The following is an 18,589-nucleotide window of genomic DNA, read 5'->3' as shown; positions in this document are numbered from 1 at the left end:
TCCTCCCTTGAAGACAAAGGGTCCATTATCCAGCAGGCTCAGGTTCCCAGGGATGGGGGAAGGCACACAGGAGCTTCTTATCTTTACTTTATTTGGCAAAGCAGGGGCAATCTTCACAGAGACCTGATCCTAACCGCCACCCCCCTACCCCCCCACCATTTCCTGCAAAGCACAAAGGAGAAATTCCACTCCCAGCCTGGCTTCTGCCTCAAGGGTGACAGTGGCTAAGAAGTCACAAGGCTCTTTGATGCAGGTGGCAGCTGCAGTCTGGTGGCATTAGGAAGGCCCTGCCTGTCATCTTCACACTGGCCTGAGCAGTGGGCTCCCAAGTTGTAGGCCATCCTCTGGGAGTCCTAGAGACGTCATTGTAATGGGATGATGTAGGGTTTGGACTTCCTGACTCTGTGATTGAACTGCCAGGTCATAGACACACACACACACACACACACACACACACACACACACACACACACGATTCCCTGTGGCCTTCTTGTCTTATCTGCAAAACAAAAACAAGTATATGCAAATAAAAACAGAAAAGGAAAGGGTTTTTTTTTTGTTTGGTTGGTTAGTTTTTGAGGCAGGGTCTTGCTGTGCGGTTCAAGCTGGCCTCAAATTCACTATGGAACACACACTGGCCTCCAACTCAAAATCTTCCTGCCTTAGCCTCCTTCCAAGTACTGGGATTTCTGGTGTGCACGATCACAGCCAGCTCGAAACGTAATGTGAAATACGATACAAGGTGCTCGCTGCAGCAGTGCTGACACCAAGAAGGACGAATGTAGAGGTCAGCAGGGCCTCTCACCAGAACGGAGTGTAGAGCCGCAAACAACAGTCCGTACTTCACAATAACAACTATGTTTTATGAATAATAAGAAGGAAAGGACTCGAAAGCAACAAACGCAAGACGGTGATATGGAGACAACAGAAATATTAATTACCCTGATGCAATCAGGACCCATTGTGTACTTGGGACAAAGCATCACAAAGCACACAGAATTATCAGATCCTAATTTAAGATTTAATTAGACACAAAAATGATGAAATGGTAGGTGTCCTTACTTGATCATAATGCACCATTTACATGTATTAGCACACTCCATACTGTACTTTGTATATATGTACAATCAAAATAAACAACAAAGGGCTAGAGAGATGCCTGAGCGGGCAGAGAAAAGTACTTGCCAGGCAAGCCGGATGGCCTGAGTGTGATTCTCAGAACCTGCATAAAACCCCCATGTTGTGCACATATCTGTAATCCCAGCACCCCTTCCAAGAGATGAGAGCTTGTCCAGACACTCACGGGGTAGCCTGGAGCACTCAGCCCAGCGGAAACAATAAGAGAGATCCTGCCTTTAAAACAAGGTAGAAACAAAGAATGGGCTCAGGAAAGTTATCTTCTGATCTCCTCGTGCATGCCAGGGCATGTGGGCACCAGAACTTACACATATATCTTACACACACACAATAACACAAGCAACCATAGCAATACTAAATAACAATAAGAATGACTGGGTGAAAGTAAAAGAATATTAATATTGTTGATAATATAAGCACTTTTAAATGCTTTTATTATAATGCACTTTTAATACAATGTGCCTTTACAGGTAACTAGGGTAGTATCTGAAACCACACAGGGAATGCTAGCCTTGTTCTGTTTCGCCTGAGGTTAGTTTGAAAAGCTAGAATGCATTGCGAACCAAGTTTCTCTGGTTGCTTTCTGCAACAAGGAAACAAAATCGAGGTGTCAGTTTACACCGATCTTCTCCATAATCTTCTAGCAACAGTTTGATAGGTTTTACATGGTAGAATTCAGTTGTCTTTTATATTCATCCATTTTCTGTCCGCTCTTACTGCAAACACAAGCATTACGCGAAACCCTTAACATGGCAAGTGAGGCTTGTGAAACACCAGCGCCCCAGGCAAGGAGGTCTAAACCCTATACCCTGTACATTTTGTTAAGGTGGTAAGGAAGGGACTAAAAAGGCAAAAGAAGATATAAAGTGAACCCCAAATTCACTGGGCCGGGGGAGGGCGGATATACTTGTGGTAAAGGCAATACCCCTTGGTATTCCCTTGTCCAGCAACATTAGTGAGTACTAGCAATGTGATAGCTTAACGTTGCTAATCCTAGACAATTCAGAACGTGCCCAACCCCAGAAACAGCATGGACTTCAGCCGATTCCTCAGCAAACGTATAACACTCGTGTCCTAGATAGGGGGTGCTATTGCTGGGATGAAGCACCATGATCAAAGCGACTTGGGAAGGAAAGGGTTTATCTGGCTCACACATCCATACCACTGTTCATCAGTGAAGGACGTCAAGACAGGAACTCAAACAGGGCAGGAACCTGGAGGCAGGAGCTGATGCAGAGGCCACAGAGGGGTGCTGCTTACTGGCTTGCTCTACAAGATTATCTCAGCTTATTTTCTTATAGAACCCAGGACCATCAGCCCAGGGATGGCACCACTCATAATGGGCTGAGCCCTCCCACATAAATCACTAATTAAGAACATGTCCCACGGTCTTGCCCACAGCCTGATTTTTATGGAGGCATTTTTCTTAATTGAGACTTCCTCTTCTCCAGTGATTCCAGCTTTTGTCAAGTTAACATAAAACTAACCAGCCCAACTTGATGTTCATTTTAGTTTAGATCTTAAATGTCCCCACAAAGGCTACAGGTAAAGGACTTTTTTACCAACTTGCAGCATTCCTAGGAGGTGACGGCACCCTGAGACAGTGTGGCCAAGTAGAAGAAAGATCACTGGAGACCCTTGGCCCTTCCTTTCCCTATCTGTGCTCCAGCCATATCTCTGTTCTACCACATGCTCCACCATAATGTCTTTTCTCCTCATAGGAATAAGGCAATAGATAGGGAAATGAAGGCATCCTTCCTGCTTCCTGGCAGCCACGAGGTAAGCAGCTTTGGAATCACTGCTTTCCCACAGGCCCCAAAGCAAAGCAACAGAGCCAGCCAGCCACACATGGACTGACGAACGCAGTGGTTCTCAACCTGTGGGTCACGACCCCATTGGGGGTCACATGTCAGATATCTTGCATATCAGATATTTACATTACGATTCATAACAGTAGCAAAATGCAGTTATGAAGTAGCAACAAAAACAATTTTATGGTTGGGGGGTGGTCACCACAACATGAGGAACTGTATTAAAGGGTCACACTATTAGGAAGGTTGAGACTACTGGGCTAAAGGTTCTGAAAGAGTGAACCCCAAAAAAACTTTCTTCCTTAGGCACCAACTATCTCAGGTAATTGTCAGGGATGGAAAGTTAACACGATGTTAAATCAGCGAAGTTTTCTAGGGTCAGTGTTTGTAGAGTAAGATTAAACTTATACCTGAGTCCGGGGCAAATGTTCAGAAGTATAAAAACATGCACACACAGCAAGAAAGGGGCAGGTGGAGCTGCCTTTTGAAGCTTACCCAGGGATCGTTCTTTCGTTTGGTTGGTCGACCTCACCACGGGAAGGCTTGCTCGAGTCCGACTTCCTCTAGCGAAAGGACTTGGTACTTCCCCCTCAGACATGGCTTCCAAAGAGTCACCAGATGTTTCCGACAAATGCTCGAGCGGATCCCCCAAATTGGGAGGTTGAGGACTGTGGGATAGCTTGGGACTTTTTGTCTGTAAGAGACATTTTAAAGAAAGCGTTATTATTATCGTTATTACTATTGATGTATTTATTATTGCCATGACATTTCCAATACCAGCTGTGACCAGAAAGAAAACCACCAGGATTATGCTAGGAGTCAGTAATGTGAATTCCTGAGGGGAAAAAAAAATGTCCTTGATGACCCTATTAAGAATTGTGGTCTGCCGGGAGTGGTGGCCCATGCCTTTAATCCCAGCACTCAGGAGGCAGAGGCAGGTGGATCTCAGTGAGTTCAAGGCCAGTCTGGTCTACAAAGGGAGTTCCAGAACAGGCAGGGCTGTTATTCAGAGAAACCTTGTCTCGGAAAAACAAAACAAAACAAAAAAACGAAACAAATAAAAAGAATTGTGGTCACTGGACATGTATCCTTATAACTGCCATTTCAAGTAGGTTGGGGATAAGCCTGCCCTATGGAAAGAATGATGGAGAACTGTTACCTGTGCCAGAGTCTCACTATTAAAGCCCAAGAGCTGAGCCTGCACATATTTTTAGGTGCCCAGTGTAGATATCGGGCTCACACCAGGGTAAACCGGACACAGTCAGTTCTTCACAGTATTCTATAAAGACCTGATTCCAGGGTAAACCGGACCCAGTCAGTTCTTCACAGTATTCTATAAAGACCTGATTCCAGGGGCTAGGGAGATGGCTCAAGGGTTAGTAATAATAGTCACTGACTGCTATTCCAAAGGACCCAGGTTCAGTTCTCAAGACCACACAGCAGCACACAGCCACCTCTAACTCCAGTTCCGGGGGAATCCCTCTTCTGGCCTCTACAAGTATCAGGTATGCAAAAGGTGCATGCGCAGATACACACGCAGGCATACACTCATACACACGAATTAAGTAAATGAAATGAGTCTTTCCTAGGCATGGTGGCTTAATCTGAGCACTGAGAAGGCAGAGGCAGGCTGATCTCTGAGTTTGAGGCCAGCCTGGGCCATGGAGGGTATTCTACAAGAGCTAGGGCTACACAGAGAATCCCTGTCTTGAAAAACAAAACAAACAAACAAGCAAGCAAGCAAATCAAAACAATGAACAAAACAAACAAAAAATGTGCTTAAAAATTCAATAAGCTAACGCTCTGAGGGAGATATTAATAACACTGTTGAATATTTCTGTTCTGAGGCAGAAGACCCTTAGTAAGTTGTCTAGCTTTGTTTTTTATCTTCCCTGCTAATCCACAGACAGCTGATAACCCCACCCACACACTGCCTAATTGAATTTCCCTGTGAATTACCTGTTTAGACTGCTATGTTAGGGAGTAAGTATGTCGAAGACTCACTATCTATTAGTGAATATTGTCCAGAAATCAGAAGGATGGTCAGCACTGAGAGATGTCAAACAGCACCTGATTTAATAACCCAAGGGAATTATGACAGAAGTATAAATATGAATTGTGTGGTACATTCATTCATATTTCAGTGAATACCCATGAGAGCTCCACTATGCTCCAGATACTCTGCTTGGGACTAAGGCTAGAATGATACAGCAAACAGACATGACTTCCTTCTTCGTGGGGCTTATAATCCAGAAGGAGACATACATTAAAGAAAAGGGAGAAGGCTGGGTGTGGTGGTGCACACCTTTACTCCCAGCGCTGACCTGCATCACATGGCTCCAGGCACCTTCTGGGAAGCAAAGTGATCTAGAAGGACCACACAGGTGCCTTTACTCTAACTAAGATGCCAAAGGAACTGGTGAGGTGGCAGTGGGGTCCAGGCTGTCCCCAGGAGCCAGGCTTGTTGGCTTGCTTCATTCCTTGATTTCTTCATGCTGCCTACGAATGCCAGTCCACCTGGCACGTAACTCAAGGCACTGAGGCTTCCTGGGCGTGTGATCTGTGCAGCTAGCTGGAACCTTGCTACCCAGTGATCTGCGCTTGTTTCATGTTCTTCTGGGGATATCTAGAAACGTTTCATGATTTTTTTTTATTTTAAATCAAGAGACACTTCATGTGCCTCTTTACTTCTCTTTAAAATCAAGAGAAAATTATGTTGCCTTTTCTGCTTTCACGACTTAGCTACTGATCCTTGAGTGATGGCAGAATTGTGCATGATAGGACCAGAGGACCCTTAGAAAGATGGGATGGTCTCTCTCCCATTGCATTTCCCAGACAGCCACACTTCACAACACCTCACAGGACCCTGCCAAAGAAGGAAACACAAATTCTTTCCCTCCTGTGACCCCCCGGGGATGTGCCTTCCAGAGATGCCTGCATAACCAAATGAAACTCAGCCATTATAAGCCAATGAGATTATGAACCAAAATTCGAGCCAGAAACAACGCCATTAACAGGCAAATTGTCCCTTTAGGTTCGTTTTCATACGCAAGTTTCCAAAGCAGATTATTTCCCAATTTACTTTTTATGAAGTTGGCTTCTATTATGGGGAACTGATAATCTTCATGACTTTTTTCCCCCTAGTCTGGAATCAGACCAAGCATATCATCCAACCAGGGAAATAGCCCTAAATCTCACTCATGTACCTCACCAAGACTTGGAGAAGTGGCTATGGTCACTAACGGCAGAGCTTCCGAGTTATACTAAGCAGAATCTCATGCTAGATGTATTCTAACCAGAGAGGTGGGGGGGTGAAGAGGAGAGATTCATTTAGCCTAGCAAAATATCAAAACCCAATATTCCTTTAAGCGATGCAGCTGCATTTATCGCCTCTGCTGTGGCCATCCTAGCAGCCTGTGGCTGGCATGCTGCACGTGATGAGTTGGTATTTTCCATTGCAATAGGCAATAATCCTTGAAGAAAATGAAACATCAAATCTCTATTTCTTGTTCAGGGTCATCACAGTAGTAAGTAAATATAAAAATAGAGATGAAAAGGCTGATATCTTTTCTAACTTCCTATATATAAACTCTTTGGTTCTAATCTTCTCTTGATTTTTATGTCACTCAGTTTCTTGTTGAAAACTATCCTTGCACATTAGCAATCTCCTCAAACACTGCACCCTCCCCTCAGCCGCTAGCTCACTGCTGAGATGTCCAGTCAGCTTGCAGAAAAGACAACGGAAATGGTTGGCACTGGTATTAGATACCCCAGGATTTGATACATTGAAAACAATGTGCTTACTTAGCCTGTAGCCAGCATATAAGGTATATCTTAAGGGCCTAGAACTGCATTACCAGGAGCTAGGGACAGGGCATGCCTTACACACACAAAATGATGGGTTCACTCCCCAACACTGCTGCATAAATTGGGCTTGGTCACACCACTTAACACTTGGGAGGTGAAGGTAGAAGGCTCAGAAGTTCAAGGTCATCTTCAGCTACATAGCAAATTCAAGGGTGAGGCCAACGTAGGCCTGTCTTAAAAACAAACAACACAAAAGAAGCATATCTGTAACATACAAGAAGAGCCATGTGGGTACACCACTGTAAGAGCTGGAGAGGGGAACTGCAGACTTGAAGAAATGGCAGTGTTGAGGGCAGATCAGTGGCTGAATGCCTTGCCAAGCATACCTAAGGCTCCGGGATTTACGCTCACTACCGCAATATTAAAAAATAAAAAACTAAAGGTGGATGGGGAAAGTTAGAGCTTCAGTGTGGCAGAGGCCGGGTTGCTGTGAACTCTCTCCCCCAACTGGACCAATCAATAGCCACCTACGCATGACTAAACCAATCAAATTCCTTTCCTCAGAAACCACCCCAGGGCCAGAGAATTTTCTCTATGTGTATGAACAGACCAGGAAAGTGATGCAGCAGAGCAACAGAGAGGAGTAACACAGACTCCTGGTGGATCACAGATGAGAGCCTCAGGCCCATTGCCCAAGCCTGAAGCTCTGGGGCTTTCTGCTTCCAGTCAGCAAGCAGCTGTGAAGCTTCTGCTTCCAGTCACTCATGGGGGTGTGGGGGGTGTGCATGGGGGGGAAGGGGTTGGGGGAGCAGGTGTAGGGGTATGAGGCTTACAACTAGTTTGGCCCTTAGTTCCAGTTTTGTCCTTTCACTGTTTCCAGAAGAGTCTACGCCTCATTAGCAAATGGTCACTGTCCAATACCAATTCTAGTAGTTGGTCCCCCCAAACCCCTTAGCCAAGTTGCTGTGCTACTCAGATTCATAACCTGAGCAGCAGCCAGGGAGAGCACTTAACTCTCTGGAGACTAAGCAAACAACATCAAGCAACTAGAGGGGGTTAAAATAGAGAGGAATGCTGCTTAGGTTTGCAAAGTCTGAGGCAACGAAAACAGCATCAAAAGAGATGCCGCTTTATGGCTCACTCAGAGGCAGCATGCATGGCCTGGGGTTAAACCCCAGGACTACATACACAAAACAAACTCAACCCCCATGTTACCCACAGTATCATTGTAACTATAGGAAGGGAATAGGGCCTGGGGATACAGCTCAGCTGGGAATGTGCTCACTGCACAAACACTTGGATCTAATACAGTTCCCTAACACTCATGTAAAAGCTGGCACAGTGGTGCACACCCTTCATCTTAGCACTGGGGAGGTAGAGACAGGAGAATCCTGGTAACTTGCCTGGCCAACTAGCTCGAGAGTTTCAGAAGCTGCAGGTTCAGTGAGAGACCCTATCTCAACAAAACCAAGGTAGATAGCAACCGAAGAAAACACCCGATGTTGACCTCTGGCCTCCACATGTACAGGAACCCATGTGTACACTCATAAGGGTACACATGTATGCACAAAGGGGTGTGGTGTGTGTGTGTGTGTGTGTGTGTGTGTGTGTGTGTGTGTGTGTGTGTGTTTTAGTGTTCCCTAAAAGGGAGGCAGACTACAGGACTTCAGATTGTAGCCTCAGTTTGCTCAAGATGAAGCCTTTTCTGGACCCTGGGTGGTCCAGCATCCTCTGTTGTAGAACTGAGAGCTAGCCTCAGCTGTAGAAGAAGCAGAGGATGATGGGAACACTCTCTGGGCCACCTGAGCAACACTCAAGAGTCCATAACCCTGGCTGGTGACCCAGGACAACAAACTCCCTGCATTTCCATTACAACTTTTTCCAGACTTCCCATTCACCAAGTGCCTCAACCATCCAAACACAAATGAGAACAGGGTGGTCTGTCTAGTCAAGTCACTCAATCCACTACCCTTTCTAAAGTGTTCTCTTCCTTAAAGAGGACTTTGTCTCACTGAGCAGTGATGGTGTAAGGGGATCCATATGGCTCTCTCCGGTGTCTTCAAATATAACTCTCTCTTAGACTAAATTTCCAGGCATTTTCTCTTCCTAATCATGGGGAAGGAGGAGAGGGAACTATCATCTCAGGTTCCTGTTGCCCTGGACTAGATGGCTCATCCCTGGTAATCTCATTTAACCATCACTGTCACTTCGTAAGAACACTTAGCATTTAAGGAAATAGTGCCTAAGCCATGTACACTGAACTGCTAGTGAATGAAGAAACCCAAACCCAGTATGTAGGTTTACAGATCTGAATCTCATTGTTGAGTTATTTAACCAGAACACAGAGATGCTGGCTCTAGGTCATCTTCTACCAAGAACTTGCCAGCATATAACCTTCATTGGGTAACAGTTGGCTCATGTGTTGCTATTTAAAATTCCTTTTTGGCCAAAAAAAAAGGTCATAACTCTAAGGTATACATACCACAAAGAAGAAAGGGTGATGTCACAGGGGCAGGGCAGGGGATTAGCTTACTGAGACATCCTATATACTGTTGATTCTACTGTACCTGCTCTGTACAAACACGCTGCTAGGCCATGCTAAGGTCTCCTTGCTGTCACAGCACTAACTCAGGAGACTGCTGTGCCTGCTGGTCAGTGTGAATGCACTGGAAAAATCCACCACCAGCAGCATGCTTTTACTAGGATATCAGATTTGTGCTTAGTGTACTTAGTGTGTGTGTGTGTGTGTGTGTGTGTGTGTGTGTGTGTGTGTGTGTGTGTGAGAGAGAGAGAGAGAGAGAGAGAGAGAGAGAGAGAGAGAGAGAGAGAGAGAGAGAGGCTGTTGCATTTGAACACTGTAGCCAAAGAGGAAAAGAAATCAAAGACATAATCATCAATGTTTTTTCATTCTCGTTTTCAGACCTTTTAAACTCTAAACTGAAACGCTGAGGTCCAGAAAAACAAACCTGAAATGAAGCTTTATATAATATGCTAATTGTCGGGAACAGTGGGATGTCTGGTTAGCCAAAGTATTCAGATTGCAGTCTGTTTTGAAAAGAAAAATCAACCTTGCCTTAATGAACTTTTCCTTCATCCTAATGGATGCCCAGTTTGCCACAGAGAACTGGGAAACACAATGCAAATGTATTCAGAATGACTCATTCCCGGTGCTCATTGTTAATGCTGAATCAGACACCTTGCACTTGAGAAACTCACAACTCAGCCTAGTCAGAATTCTCACTTGAACTGAAGAGAACCATCTAGTTGCTAGGAACAAAGTAAGAGATTATCATGTAATGAGTCAAGCATGGACTTTAGTTTTTCTCTTTCATCCTTGCTCCAGCAACACTTCATCTTTGAAGGAAATTCAGTTACTAGGGATGGCCTGACCTAGGCTCTGATCAAGGCTCTGTTAGTTTACAGAGTCCTTTCCATGGTCCACAGTGTGATCAGCTGCCTCCCATTCTCATCCCTTTCTTCTCACTAAGTCTTTGAGTTTGTAACTAGAGATGGGAAGGAAGACATAGAGTTCTGTAAAGCACACCAGTCTTCCTGGGGCCCTGTCCTTACAGACACCCGCCCTGGGTGGCAGTATCCACTGAGGTCCTTGCCCTCTGGGCCAGACACCTGGCATTCTCAGCTGAGTTCTGGGCCCCACAGCTAGGTGCCCTTTGGGAGCAGCCAGCCCTGAGCATCCTATGGCTTCCTGCTGCTTCCCACAGCCTCTGTGACTCTTGGCCAGGACCACTTGGGTTTCCTCGGCACCATCGTTGTGATGACGGCAAGGTGGGGGACACACTGAACACGTCGGTAGACATGACATCTGCAATATAAATGTCAGAAAGAAGTGTGGTTCTAGAACAATCTTGAAACTGTCAGATGGTCTCAGCTTTAAAGACTTGGGGAAATGGTGGTGGAGGCTAATAACCCAGCTTTGTTTTCATTATAAAAGATGGGCATAGGCACTGAAGAGTCCTACCCAGTCAATCAGGAGCAAGGCAGTAACCCAGGCAAGATGGAGTGCCTGGTGTCTTCCTGGGGGTTTCCTATAGGGAGTCAGGACACATGACAGGTTTCCAGCAACGTTGAACTTCCAGGCCCCATCGAAAGACGGGAATTTAAGTTCAAGCCTTTATTTGAATGCCAACTTCCAACTTCTCTGACATTCTTTGACTACCTTTCCTTGAGCTCTGAAAATCAGCATTTCCATTCTTTTGTTTGGACAGAGGTTAATGGTTTTTCTCTAGGATTTATTTTGATGAATTTTCCCTGATAAACTCTGCCATACCCTGTTTCCTCAAGGCTAGTATATCAATACTTTCCTCCCTCTTCCACCCAGAGTGCCCAGACATTATTCATGTTTTTCACCTGTGAAAACATCCGTGTTTGGTCTGGAGTGAAATCCGACGATTCAGCAGTGGAGCAAAGTACAAGCATCTTCTCTTTTACATCTCCCCACTTGTGTGCACTATTTCATTATCAAATCAGAGGGGCGTGCGGACTGGAGTGCCAACTGCTCACTGCCCAGAGACAGTCTGCCCAGAACCACCACAGACATCTGTGCATGCAACAAGTTGCCTATGGTCACAAACAAGGGTGGGGCCTTCTGCTCTGGCCATACAAGTCTCTTCCTACAGAAACCAGGAAGCAGATGACAAGGACAGTTCTAGTACGAAGGGCTATGTCCTTGTCCTTTAAACACAGGTGTCCAACCTTTTGACAACGTACTATGACATTGTCATCTATAGATGTGTTGAGACACCTGCCAGCTATAGCAGGGTTGATATGCCTGGACAGAATACCAGGCGGCAGACATGATGCCCACAAAGCATCCTTTGTGGGCTAGTTCTGCCTTTTGAAAGGTAAATGTCTGAAAATGAAACTGGAGGACATGGAGGTTACTAATACGGTATGAAGAAGGGAATGGATGATCTTTCAGGACCAAGGAGAGAATGACAGTCCAGAGTCACTGATGGTGACACTGATGTGTTCTTTAAGTTGGGGAGACCTAGCTTCCATTTGCAAAAAAGACTGACGGAAGACAGGTATATGGTACGCTTGGGTGCTCAGTCCGGAAGCTTAGCAAATATGTCCCATGTAGCTGTCTGCAATCACATAGTATGGAGCCCTTTCCAACTTTAACAGACTAACTGGGCTCCCAAGATTTCTTCATGACCCCAACCAAGGACACAGTGCCTCCCCTGAATATCATGAGAATGTTTTTCAATAGGTGAAAGCCAAGCCAGGATTAGTTAGATTTAGAAAGATTAAGAAAAATGTGGAGCCCAAAAGATGGCTTAGTGCAGTGTGCTTCAACCTTCCTGATGCTGCATCCCTTTAATACAGTTCCTCACGCTCTGGTGACCCCGACCATAAAATTATTTTCATTGCTACATCTTAACTTTGATTTTGCTACTGTTATGAATTGTAATGTAGATATCTGATATTTGACCCCCAAGGGGGTCGCAATCCACAGGTTGAGGACTACTGTTTCAGTAGGTGAAAGGCACTTGGCTGCCAACTATGATGACATGAATTCAACCCTCAGATTCACATGATGGAAAGAGGGAACAGACTCCTGCAAATTGTCCTCTGACCTTCACACATGTATCAACACATGTGCTTGAACACAACACACACACACACACACACACACACACACACACACACACACACAATATACACACACACAAAATAGATGTCATTTTAAGAAGTTTTTTGTTGTTCTTTAAAGAAAGAAAAATGATAGCTCCCATTGTGGGTTTATGGGTACAGATGTGTACACATTCCATCCTTAACCGAATCAGTGAGTCTAGAAACAATTTACAAGGCGATTAACAAACTCCAGTCTGGAATACTAAGCACAGCAAAGGTGTTTACAGGGAACGTTTCTTGTACAATGTGGGAAATAAAAGTCACATACTAAATATTAACTTTGGTTTTCTTCCAGTGTTGGCATTATGGGTAACATGCTTTCTCCATTCCTCCAAATCAGGAATGATTGCTTACATAAATCAGAGGATTAATGAACAAGCCAGACAGTTACAAGGAACATAATAATGAGGAAAGGAAAGACTTCCTCAGGGCACTTATGATCCAGAAGGACTGGTGATCATCAGTGGCCTGTTCATACCCACTCCCAGCTTCCCCAGCTACCCTACAGCTGGATTTCAGGCAGAGGGCTTGTCCTCAGAGATGGCTCCTAATTAAGGCACATGGCACAAGGGAAAACCCAGGAAGGGAAGTACATTCTCATTTTCGTGCCATGCAAAATTGGCAGGAACCAGAACTGCAATGGCTTTTCAACTCCAAACTAGATACAGTCAGGAGAGAGGAACCAAAGCCAACAAGGCCATTCTGGATATGCATGTGGCACTTCACCTTATAAACAGACTTCCAAGTCCTTAGTTCTGATGTCACTGCCTTAACTGAGCCCTTCCAGCTTGGCTCCAGCTTGGCTCCAGGTGAGTTCGGCATTTTAGCAATGTTTATTTATTTATTTATTTATTGATTTATTGATTTATCATTAAGTCATTCACGCTTCCTTGGTTGCTGCTCAAGTTTATTGCTGCAGACTGGACATGCCACAGACACCTCCTCTGGTTAGAATGCAGGAGAGCTGGCCCAGCTGCCAGGATCAGATGTCAGCCTGCCCACTGCCCACTTGTGGCAAGACACAGACCCTTCTGCACTGACTCTTGGACTACACTTCTGATTTCTCCGCAGAGCCACCCTGAGTCAGAGCTACTTAAAGCCCCAGAGGCCCAGCTTTCCCCATCCTCACCCAGTATCTCTCCACTACATCTGGAAGTGAAGTCATCAGCCAGTTCCACATCTGGATCTCACCAACCCAGACCCTCATCCTTTCAGATGTTCACAGGCGAGGCTGCTCTGTACTGCTGCCCTTCCCCTTCTATTTCAGATACAACGTGAAAGGCCAGGTGAACCGCTGCTGTCCATTTGCCCACCCTGCCTATGACATCCAACCCTGTCTGTTTTAGGAAGAAGGGAAACAACACCGCTTCTTTCAGGTTTTAAAGTAAGAAAACCTTTTGCCTCCTGAAGCATGAGTAGAGTATTTCCTTGTCATATAAGGAGAATTTTGTAAAATACAGCATGTTAGGAAGGAGCAGCCGGACTTGATTTCCAGCCAATCACAGGATGGCCATTTGTGACTCTGCCTCTTCCTTTGGTAAAGCTTCCCTTTACTGCCTACTGCCTGTAACCAAAGACTGTATCCCTTTCCTCCCTCAATGGGGAAACAAGCAGGGTCTGCATAACAAACAAGTGAGGGCTTGAACAAGCTGCAGAGGCTCCCAGGTCCTCACTGCTCAGGAACACAGATGCAGACTCCTGGAATTCAGAGACAGGGGTGCACTTGAAAAGGCTCTGGATGAAAGGTGTCTATGGGGATTGCTGTTACTCCCGGGATGAAAAGAGAGGGACCTGCTTGCAGGCTTTGAAATTCTAAATAGAATACAATCTGTGCTGAAGACTCACTTTAGAAGCCTCCTAGCAAAGGCCTTTTTAGACATCACCCTGCCCCCCAATCACCCCCCACCCACCCCCGCAACCTAGGTTAATACCTTTGGGGAGGATGCGAGGCCCTAGGCCAGGGGTGGAGTCCCTAAAGATGAATTGCGTTATTGTGGAACCAACCTGGCTTTTTTCCCTAGTAGCAATGGTCCAACCGCAGTGAAGCCACAGACAGTGACAGTGTCCTGGGAACTTGTTCTTACAGCTCCACAGGGGACGTGGCCTCAGGGAGTTGTTGGAGGCCACCAGGCCATCAGTACTTGTGGCCAGACCCTCTCCACACATCTCGGGAATAGTTTTGCTGTGACTTACAAACTTACACTGCACACCCACCCACACCCAAGCCCACCCTCATACTCACCCCTACCACCACCACCATGACCACCGCATGCTCAATTTGACTGCAATGAGTTTTAATTAAAACAAAAATAAAACAAAGCTCCCCCAAATAAAAAACATCTTAAAAAAAATAAGCCAACAAAAAGCAAAACCACCACTAAATTCACTTTATGGGAGTTTTAACTACCTTTCTGGAAAACTGTTCTGTTTGTTTGCTTGTTTGTTTGTTTGCTTGTTTCTAACTCTGTTAACTTATTAAATACCAGGGTCTGGAGAACCAGACAAAGGACAAGAGTAAGAATATGAAAGATTTGTGTTTTGCTCACACTGTTTTGTGGAACACAGACTAATTCCAACAATGCTATGTATTAGCGAAACACTAGAAACCTTTCTGAACCTCAATTTTCAGTTAAAGGACACGATGGGGGGGCGGTTTGTCTCAGTGGCCGAGTACTTGTTTGCATAGCATGAATATGGCCTTGGGTTCCATCCCCAGACCTCACAGAGTACACAGTGGAGAGAATCAGAATAATTACTTGGTATTGTTAGGATAAGGAGAGTGCTTTAGAACTCACAGGACAGCATTTGTGAAGCAGGAGCTCCACAAAGCTACCCTTCCCCTACACTGCTCTCTCAGAGTTTCTGGGCAGCTCAGCTCAGCTTCCTACCATAAGGGGCTGCCCCATAACTCATGGGCTCCCACAGGGATTAGAAGGACACACCAATGGCTTACTGTGCCCATACTGCTGGACTGGAGAATGGCTACTTCTGATTTTAAAATAGAGAACATCATGTCGCAGAGGACCTGAGTTATTCACTGAAGGGGAGAACAAATACCTTCAATTTTCAACCTTGATCCGCTGGCCACTCCAGTGGGGTATCTCCAAAAATCACTACTGTAGTTGTACCTTAGCTATAATTCAACAAAATAGAAAAGGAAAAAATTTGAAAGAGGCCTCGGATAACCAGTGATTCGTTGATAAGCTAAAAAGAGAGAAAGAGTCGCGTGGTAGCAGACATCTTTAATCCTAGCCCTCAGGAGGCAGAGACAAGTAGCTGGATCTCTTTGAGTTTGAGGCTTACCTGGTCTACATAGTAAATTCCAGGTCAGTCAGGGCTACAGAATAAGAACCTATGTCAAATAAGAAAGAAACAAGAAAGAAAAGAAAAGAGAGAGAGAGGAAGAAAGAAAGAAGAAAAAGAGAACAGAGGATTTCTTTCTTCTAAACATAAGGAAAAAAGAAAGAAAAATGGACACAGTACAGAGTTAGAAAGATCCTGGGTTCCTGTTCCCATTACCCTCTTCCCAAAAAAGCGTGGAATGGTATCCCAGACTCTGTACTACTTATGATGGGGAAAAAACCTTCCACACCACAGTATCAACTCTAAGTTATGAAAATTGGAAAAGCAGTTAAGAGCAGTGTGTAGAGCGGCAGGGAAGAGCTCACCATAGCATCCTTTCCCTCCCTCTGTGGCTTGATTTGGTGTGCAACACATGTGTGAGGATGTGGTAGAGGCCTCTCTTTTGCATGAATTCTAAAATTCATTATGGAAATATGAAAACAGTTATGAACTCATGGAAAGAAACTAAGGATAAACACCTGTCCGAACCGGGCAGCTGTAGGTTATGACAATGGTGGGTTTTGGTGAATTTGGTGAAGCCCAAATTTAACTGTTTTAAGGACAGGGTCTTACTATGTAGCTCTAAGACCTGGTTGGCCTCAAACTCACCTGCCTCTGCCTCTAGAGTGCTGGGATTAAAGGGCTGTGCCTTGAGGCCTGGTCCCAAACTTAACTTTTAAGTCTGTCTATTGGAGCAGGAACTTTCTAATTTGAGCTTGTTGTTCCAAACAGAAGATCAAAGGGGCCATTATCTAAAAAGGGAGGGTGAGGAGGTCAGCACTGTTAATGACACTGGCCAAGAAGGAGGGTCACCTTTGTAGACAGGCAGACAGCTAGACAGTGAGCCGCTTCCTGAGCCTTTGCATTTGGGGCCTCACAGTAAGGGGCGGTGGTTCTGATGTGCGCATATTCGGGAGACAATGGGGAAATAAATAATCCCATGTTTGGGGGACAGAAAGGATGTGGGGGGTTATGTGCCACAGCTTTAGTTGGCACAGCTACCCAACACTGAGCCAAAGGACTGGGGATGTTCCCATCTCTTGGACCCTGAACAATCTAGACTAACTCAGTATAAAGTAGAGGGCCTTGAGTTTAAAGGTAAACAAGTAATAATAAGTCAACGATTGACTGCTAGACAGCCCGGAGGCAAACTCCAGCCCCGCCACTAACTAGCAGTGTGGCCTCATGCAAGTTATGTAATCTCTCTGTGCATCAGTCTTCTCATTTGCAAAATGGGGGACCCCAGCACACCTTCCCTCTTGGGGGACAGCATTGAGAATGGCACACGGGATCAGTAAGTTCTAGGACAGCACACACGCTCCCATCATTTCCCTATATGGAAACATGGGCCAGTCAAATGACCTGGAGCCAATATTGAGGTGATGGATCTGAATCAGGTCACTCATGTGAATCCAGAATTTTTAGGAGTGAAACACTCTGGTTTACTTCCAAGAGGCCTCTGGCTTGCTAGCTGGTGGTGAGGGGTCTCACTGGGGAAGACCGTCTTTCAAAAACCATGCAGACACTCCGGCCTTCTGCATTACCACACATGCTAGAAACCCATTTGTGGAAAATACATTATTTTGAGGCAAGCATGCAGTTAATGCTCATTCTAAGGACACCCACTCTCAGCACCACCAACAATGCACAAGGTCCCCAATGCTGCACACACGAGGTCCGGGTAGTTTTGAATCAGTGCTTGGGGTAAATGGGAAAACACAGGCAATCGGGTTTAGTCGGTCACAGCAATCAGAACACCACAAGCTGTTGTGTGAAAAGGGCACAAAGGAGGTGCAGCCCAGTGCAGAAAAAGGGAAGGCGGAGTACTAACTCGCTGAGATGCCTCGATTTTCATCAAGTACCTTTGAATGTCAAGTTCTGCCTGGAGAGATACCAGCATGCACTGCAAAGCCTGTGACCAGGAGAGAGAAAGAGAAAGAGAGTGAAAATAGGAAGAGAGAAGGGGGAGGCTGCCCAAAGGGACCATCTAGTCCTTCATAAGCTTCATCATCATCATCATCATCATCATCATCATCATCATGTATCACAGTTGTCCCTCCCAAGAGAAAGAAGAGACAGGGGCAAGTCCAGCCACTTATTTTTCAAAACAACGTTGGAGGCAAGTCCTAACTACCAGAGGGCTCCTCAAATATCCTGACACAGGTGCACTTGACTCCACCTGTGTCACCTGAGAATATGTCCCACTGATGCAAGGTCACAAGGGTATGGAGGACTTGGCAGAGCCTGCCCAAGCAATGCAACACCTTGCTGAGTCAGAAAGCAGGTTGGTGGGCAGGAAGGAAGCTACCATGAAAATTAGCACTGTCCCCCCGGGGCCACAGCCTTTGGGTTGTCTTTCTAACCGTCCCGTGTGTGGTGCCCCACGGCCACTATGAATATAGGCAGGAATAGATGATCAGCATTTAATCCAAAACCTGAGTGCTAATACTTGAACCCAGCGGCCCTGGAGCCGCCTTCAGTTTGCAGGCGAACTGAGGAGGGTTTAATTTGCTCAATTTTCTTTGATGCTATGGATCTATTTTTAGATGCCTTCATTTTTTAAAAACCGGAACTAGAGGGGTCGGAGAGATAGTTCAGCAGTAAGAGTGAGTGCTGCTCTTCCAGAGAACCTGAGTTCAATTCCCAGCACAGATCACAACCTCCTGTAATGCTAGACAGCTTCAGGAGGTCCAGGGTCCTCTTCTGGACTCCATGGGTACCTGCATTCACCTGTGTGCATACCCTCAACCCACACATGCACATGCGTGCACATGCACACACACACACACACACACACACACACACACACACACACACACAATAAAAAGAAAAACAAA

The 18,589-nt window shown here is 45.5% G+C and overlaps 1 protein-coding gene across 7 annotated transcripts in view; it reads right to left on the bottom strand.

Annotated features, from left to right (window-relative positions):
* Kiaa1217 (KIAA1217 ortholog) overlaps window positions 1-18,589 on the bottom strand; it is a 309,925-nt gene that overhangs the window by 145,383 nt on the left and 145,953 nt on the right. For all 7 annotated transcript variants that reach the window (XM_059263665.1, XM_059263669.1, XM_059263666.1 and 4 more), the window contains one exon: window positions 3,444-3,642. In XM_059263665.1, the coding sequence (XP_059119648.1) occupies window positions 3,444-3,642 (199 nt within the window). The remainder of the gene's footprint in view (window positions 1-3,443; window positions 3,643-18,589) is intronic.

The sequence above is a fragment of the Peromyscus eremicus genome, chromosome 5, assembly GCF_949786415.1.
Source record: "Peromyscus eremicus chromosome 5, PerEre_H2_v1, whole genome shotgun sequence".
Classification (NCBI taxonomy): domain Eukaryota; kingdom Metazoa; phylum Chordata; class Mammalia; order Rodentia; family Cricetidae; genus Peromyscus; species Peromyscus eremicus.
The sequence above is the reverse complement of the archived record's forward strand: the minus strand, read 5'-3'. Positions and strand labels throughout refer to the sequence as shown.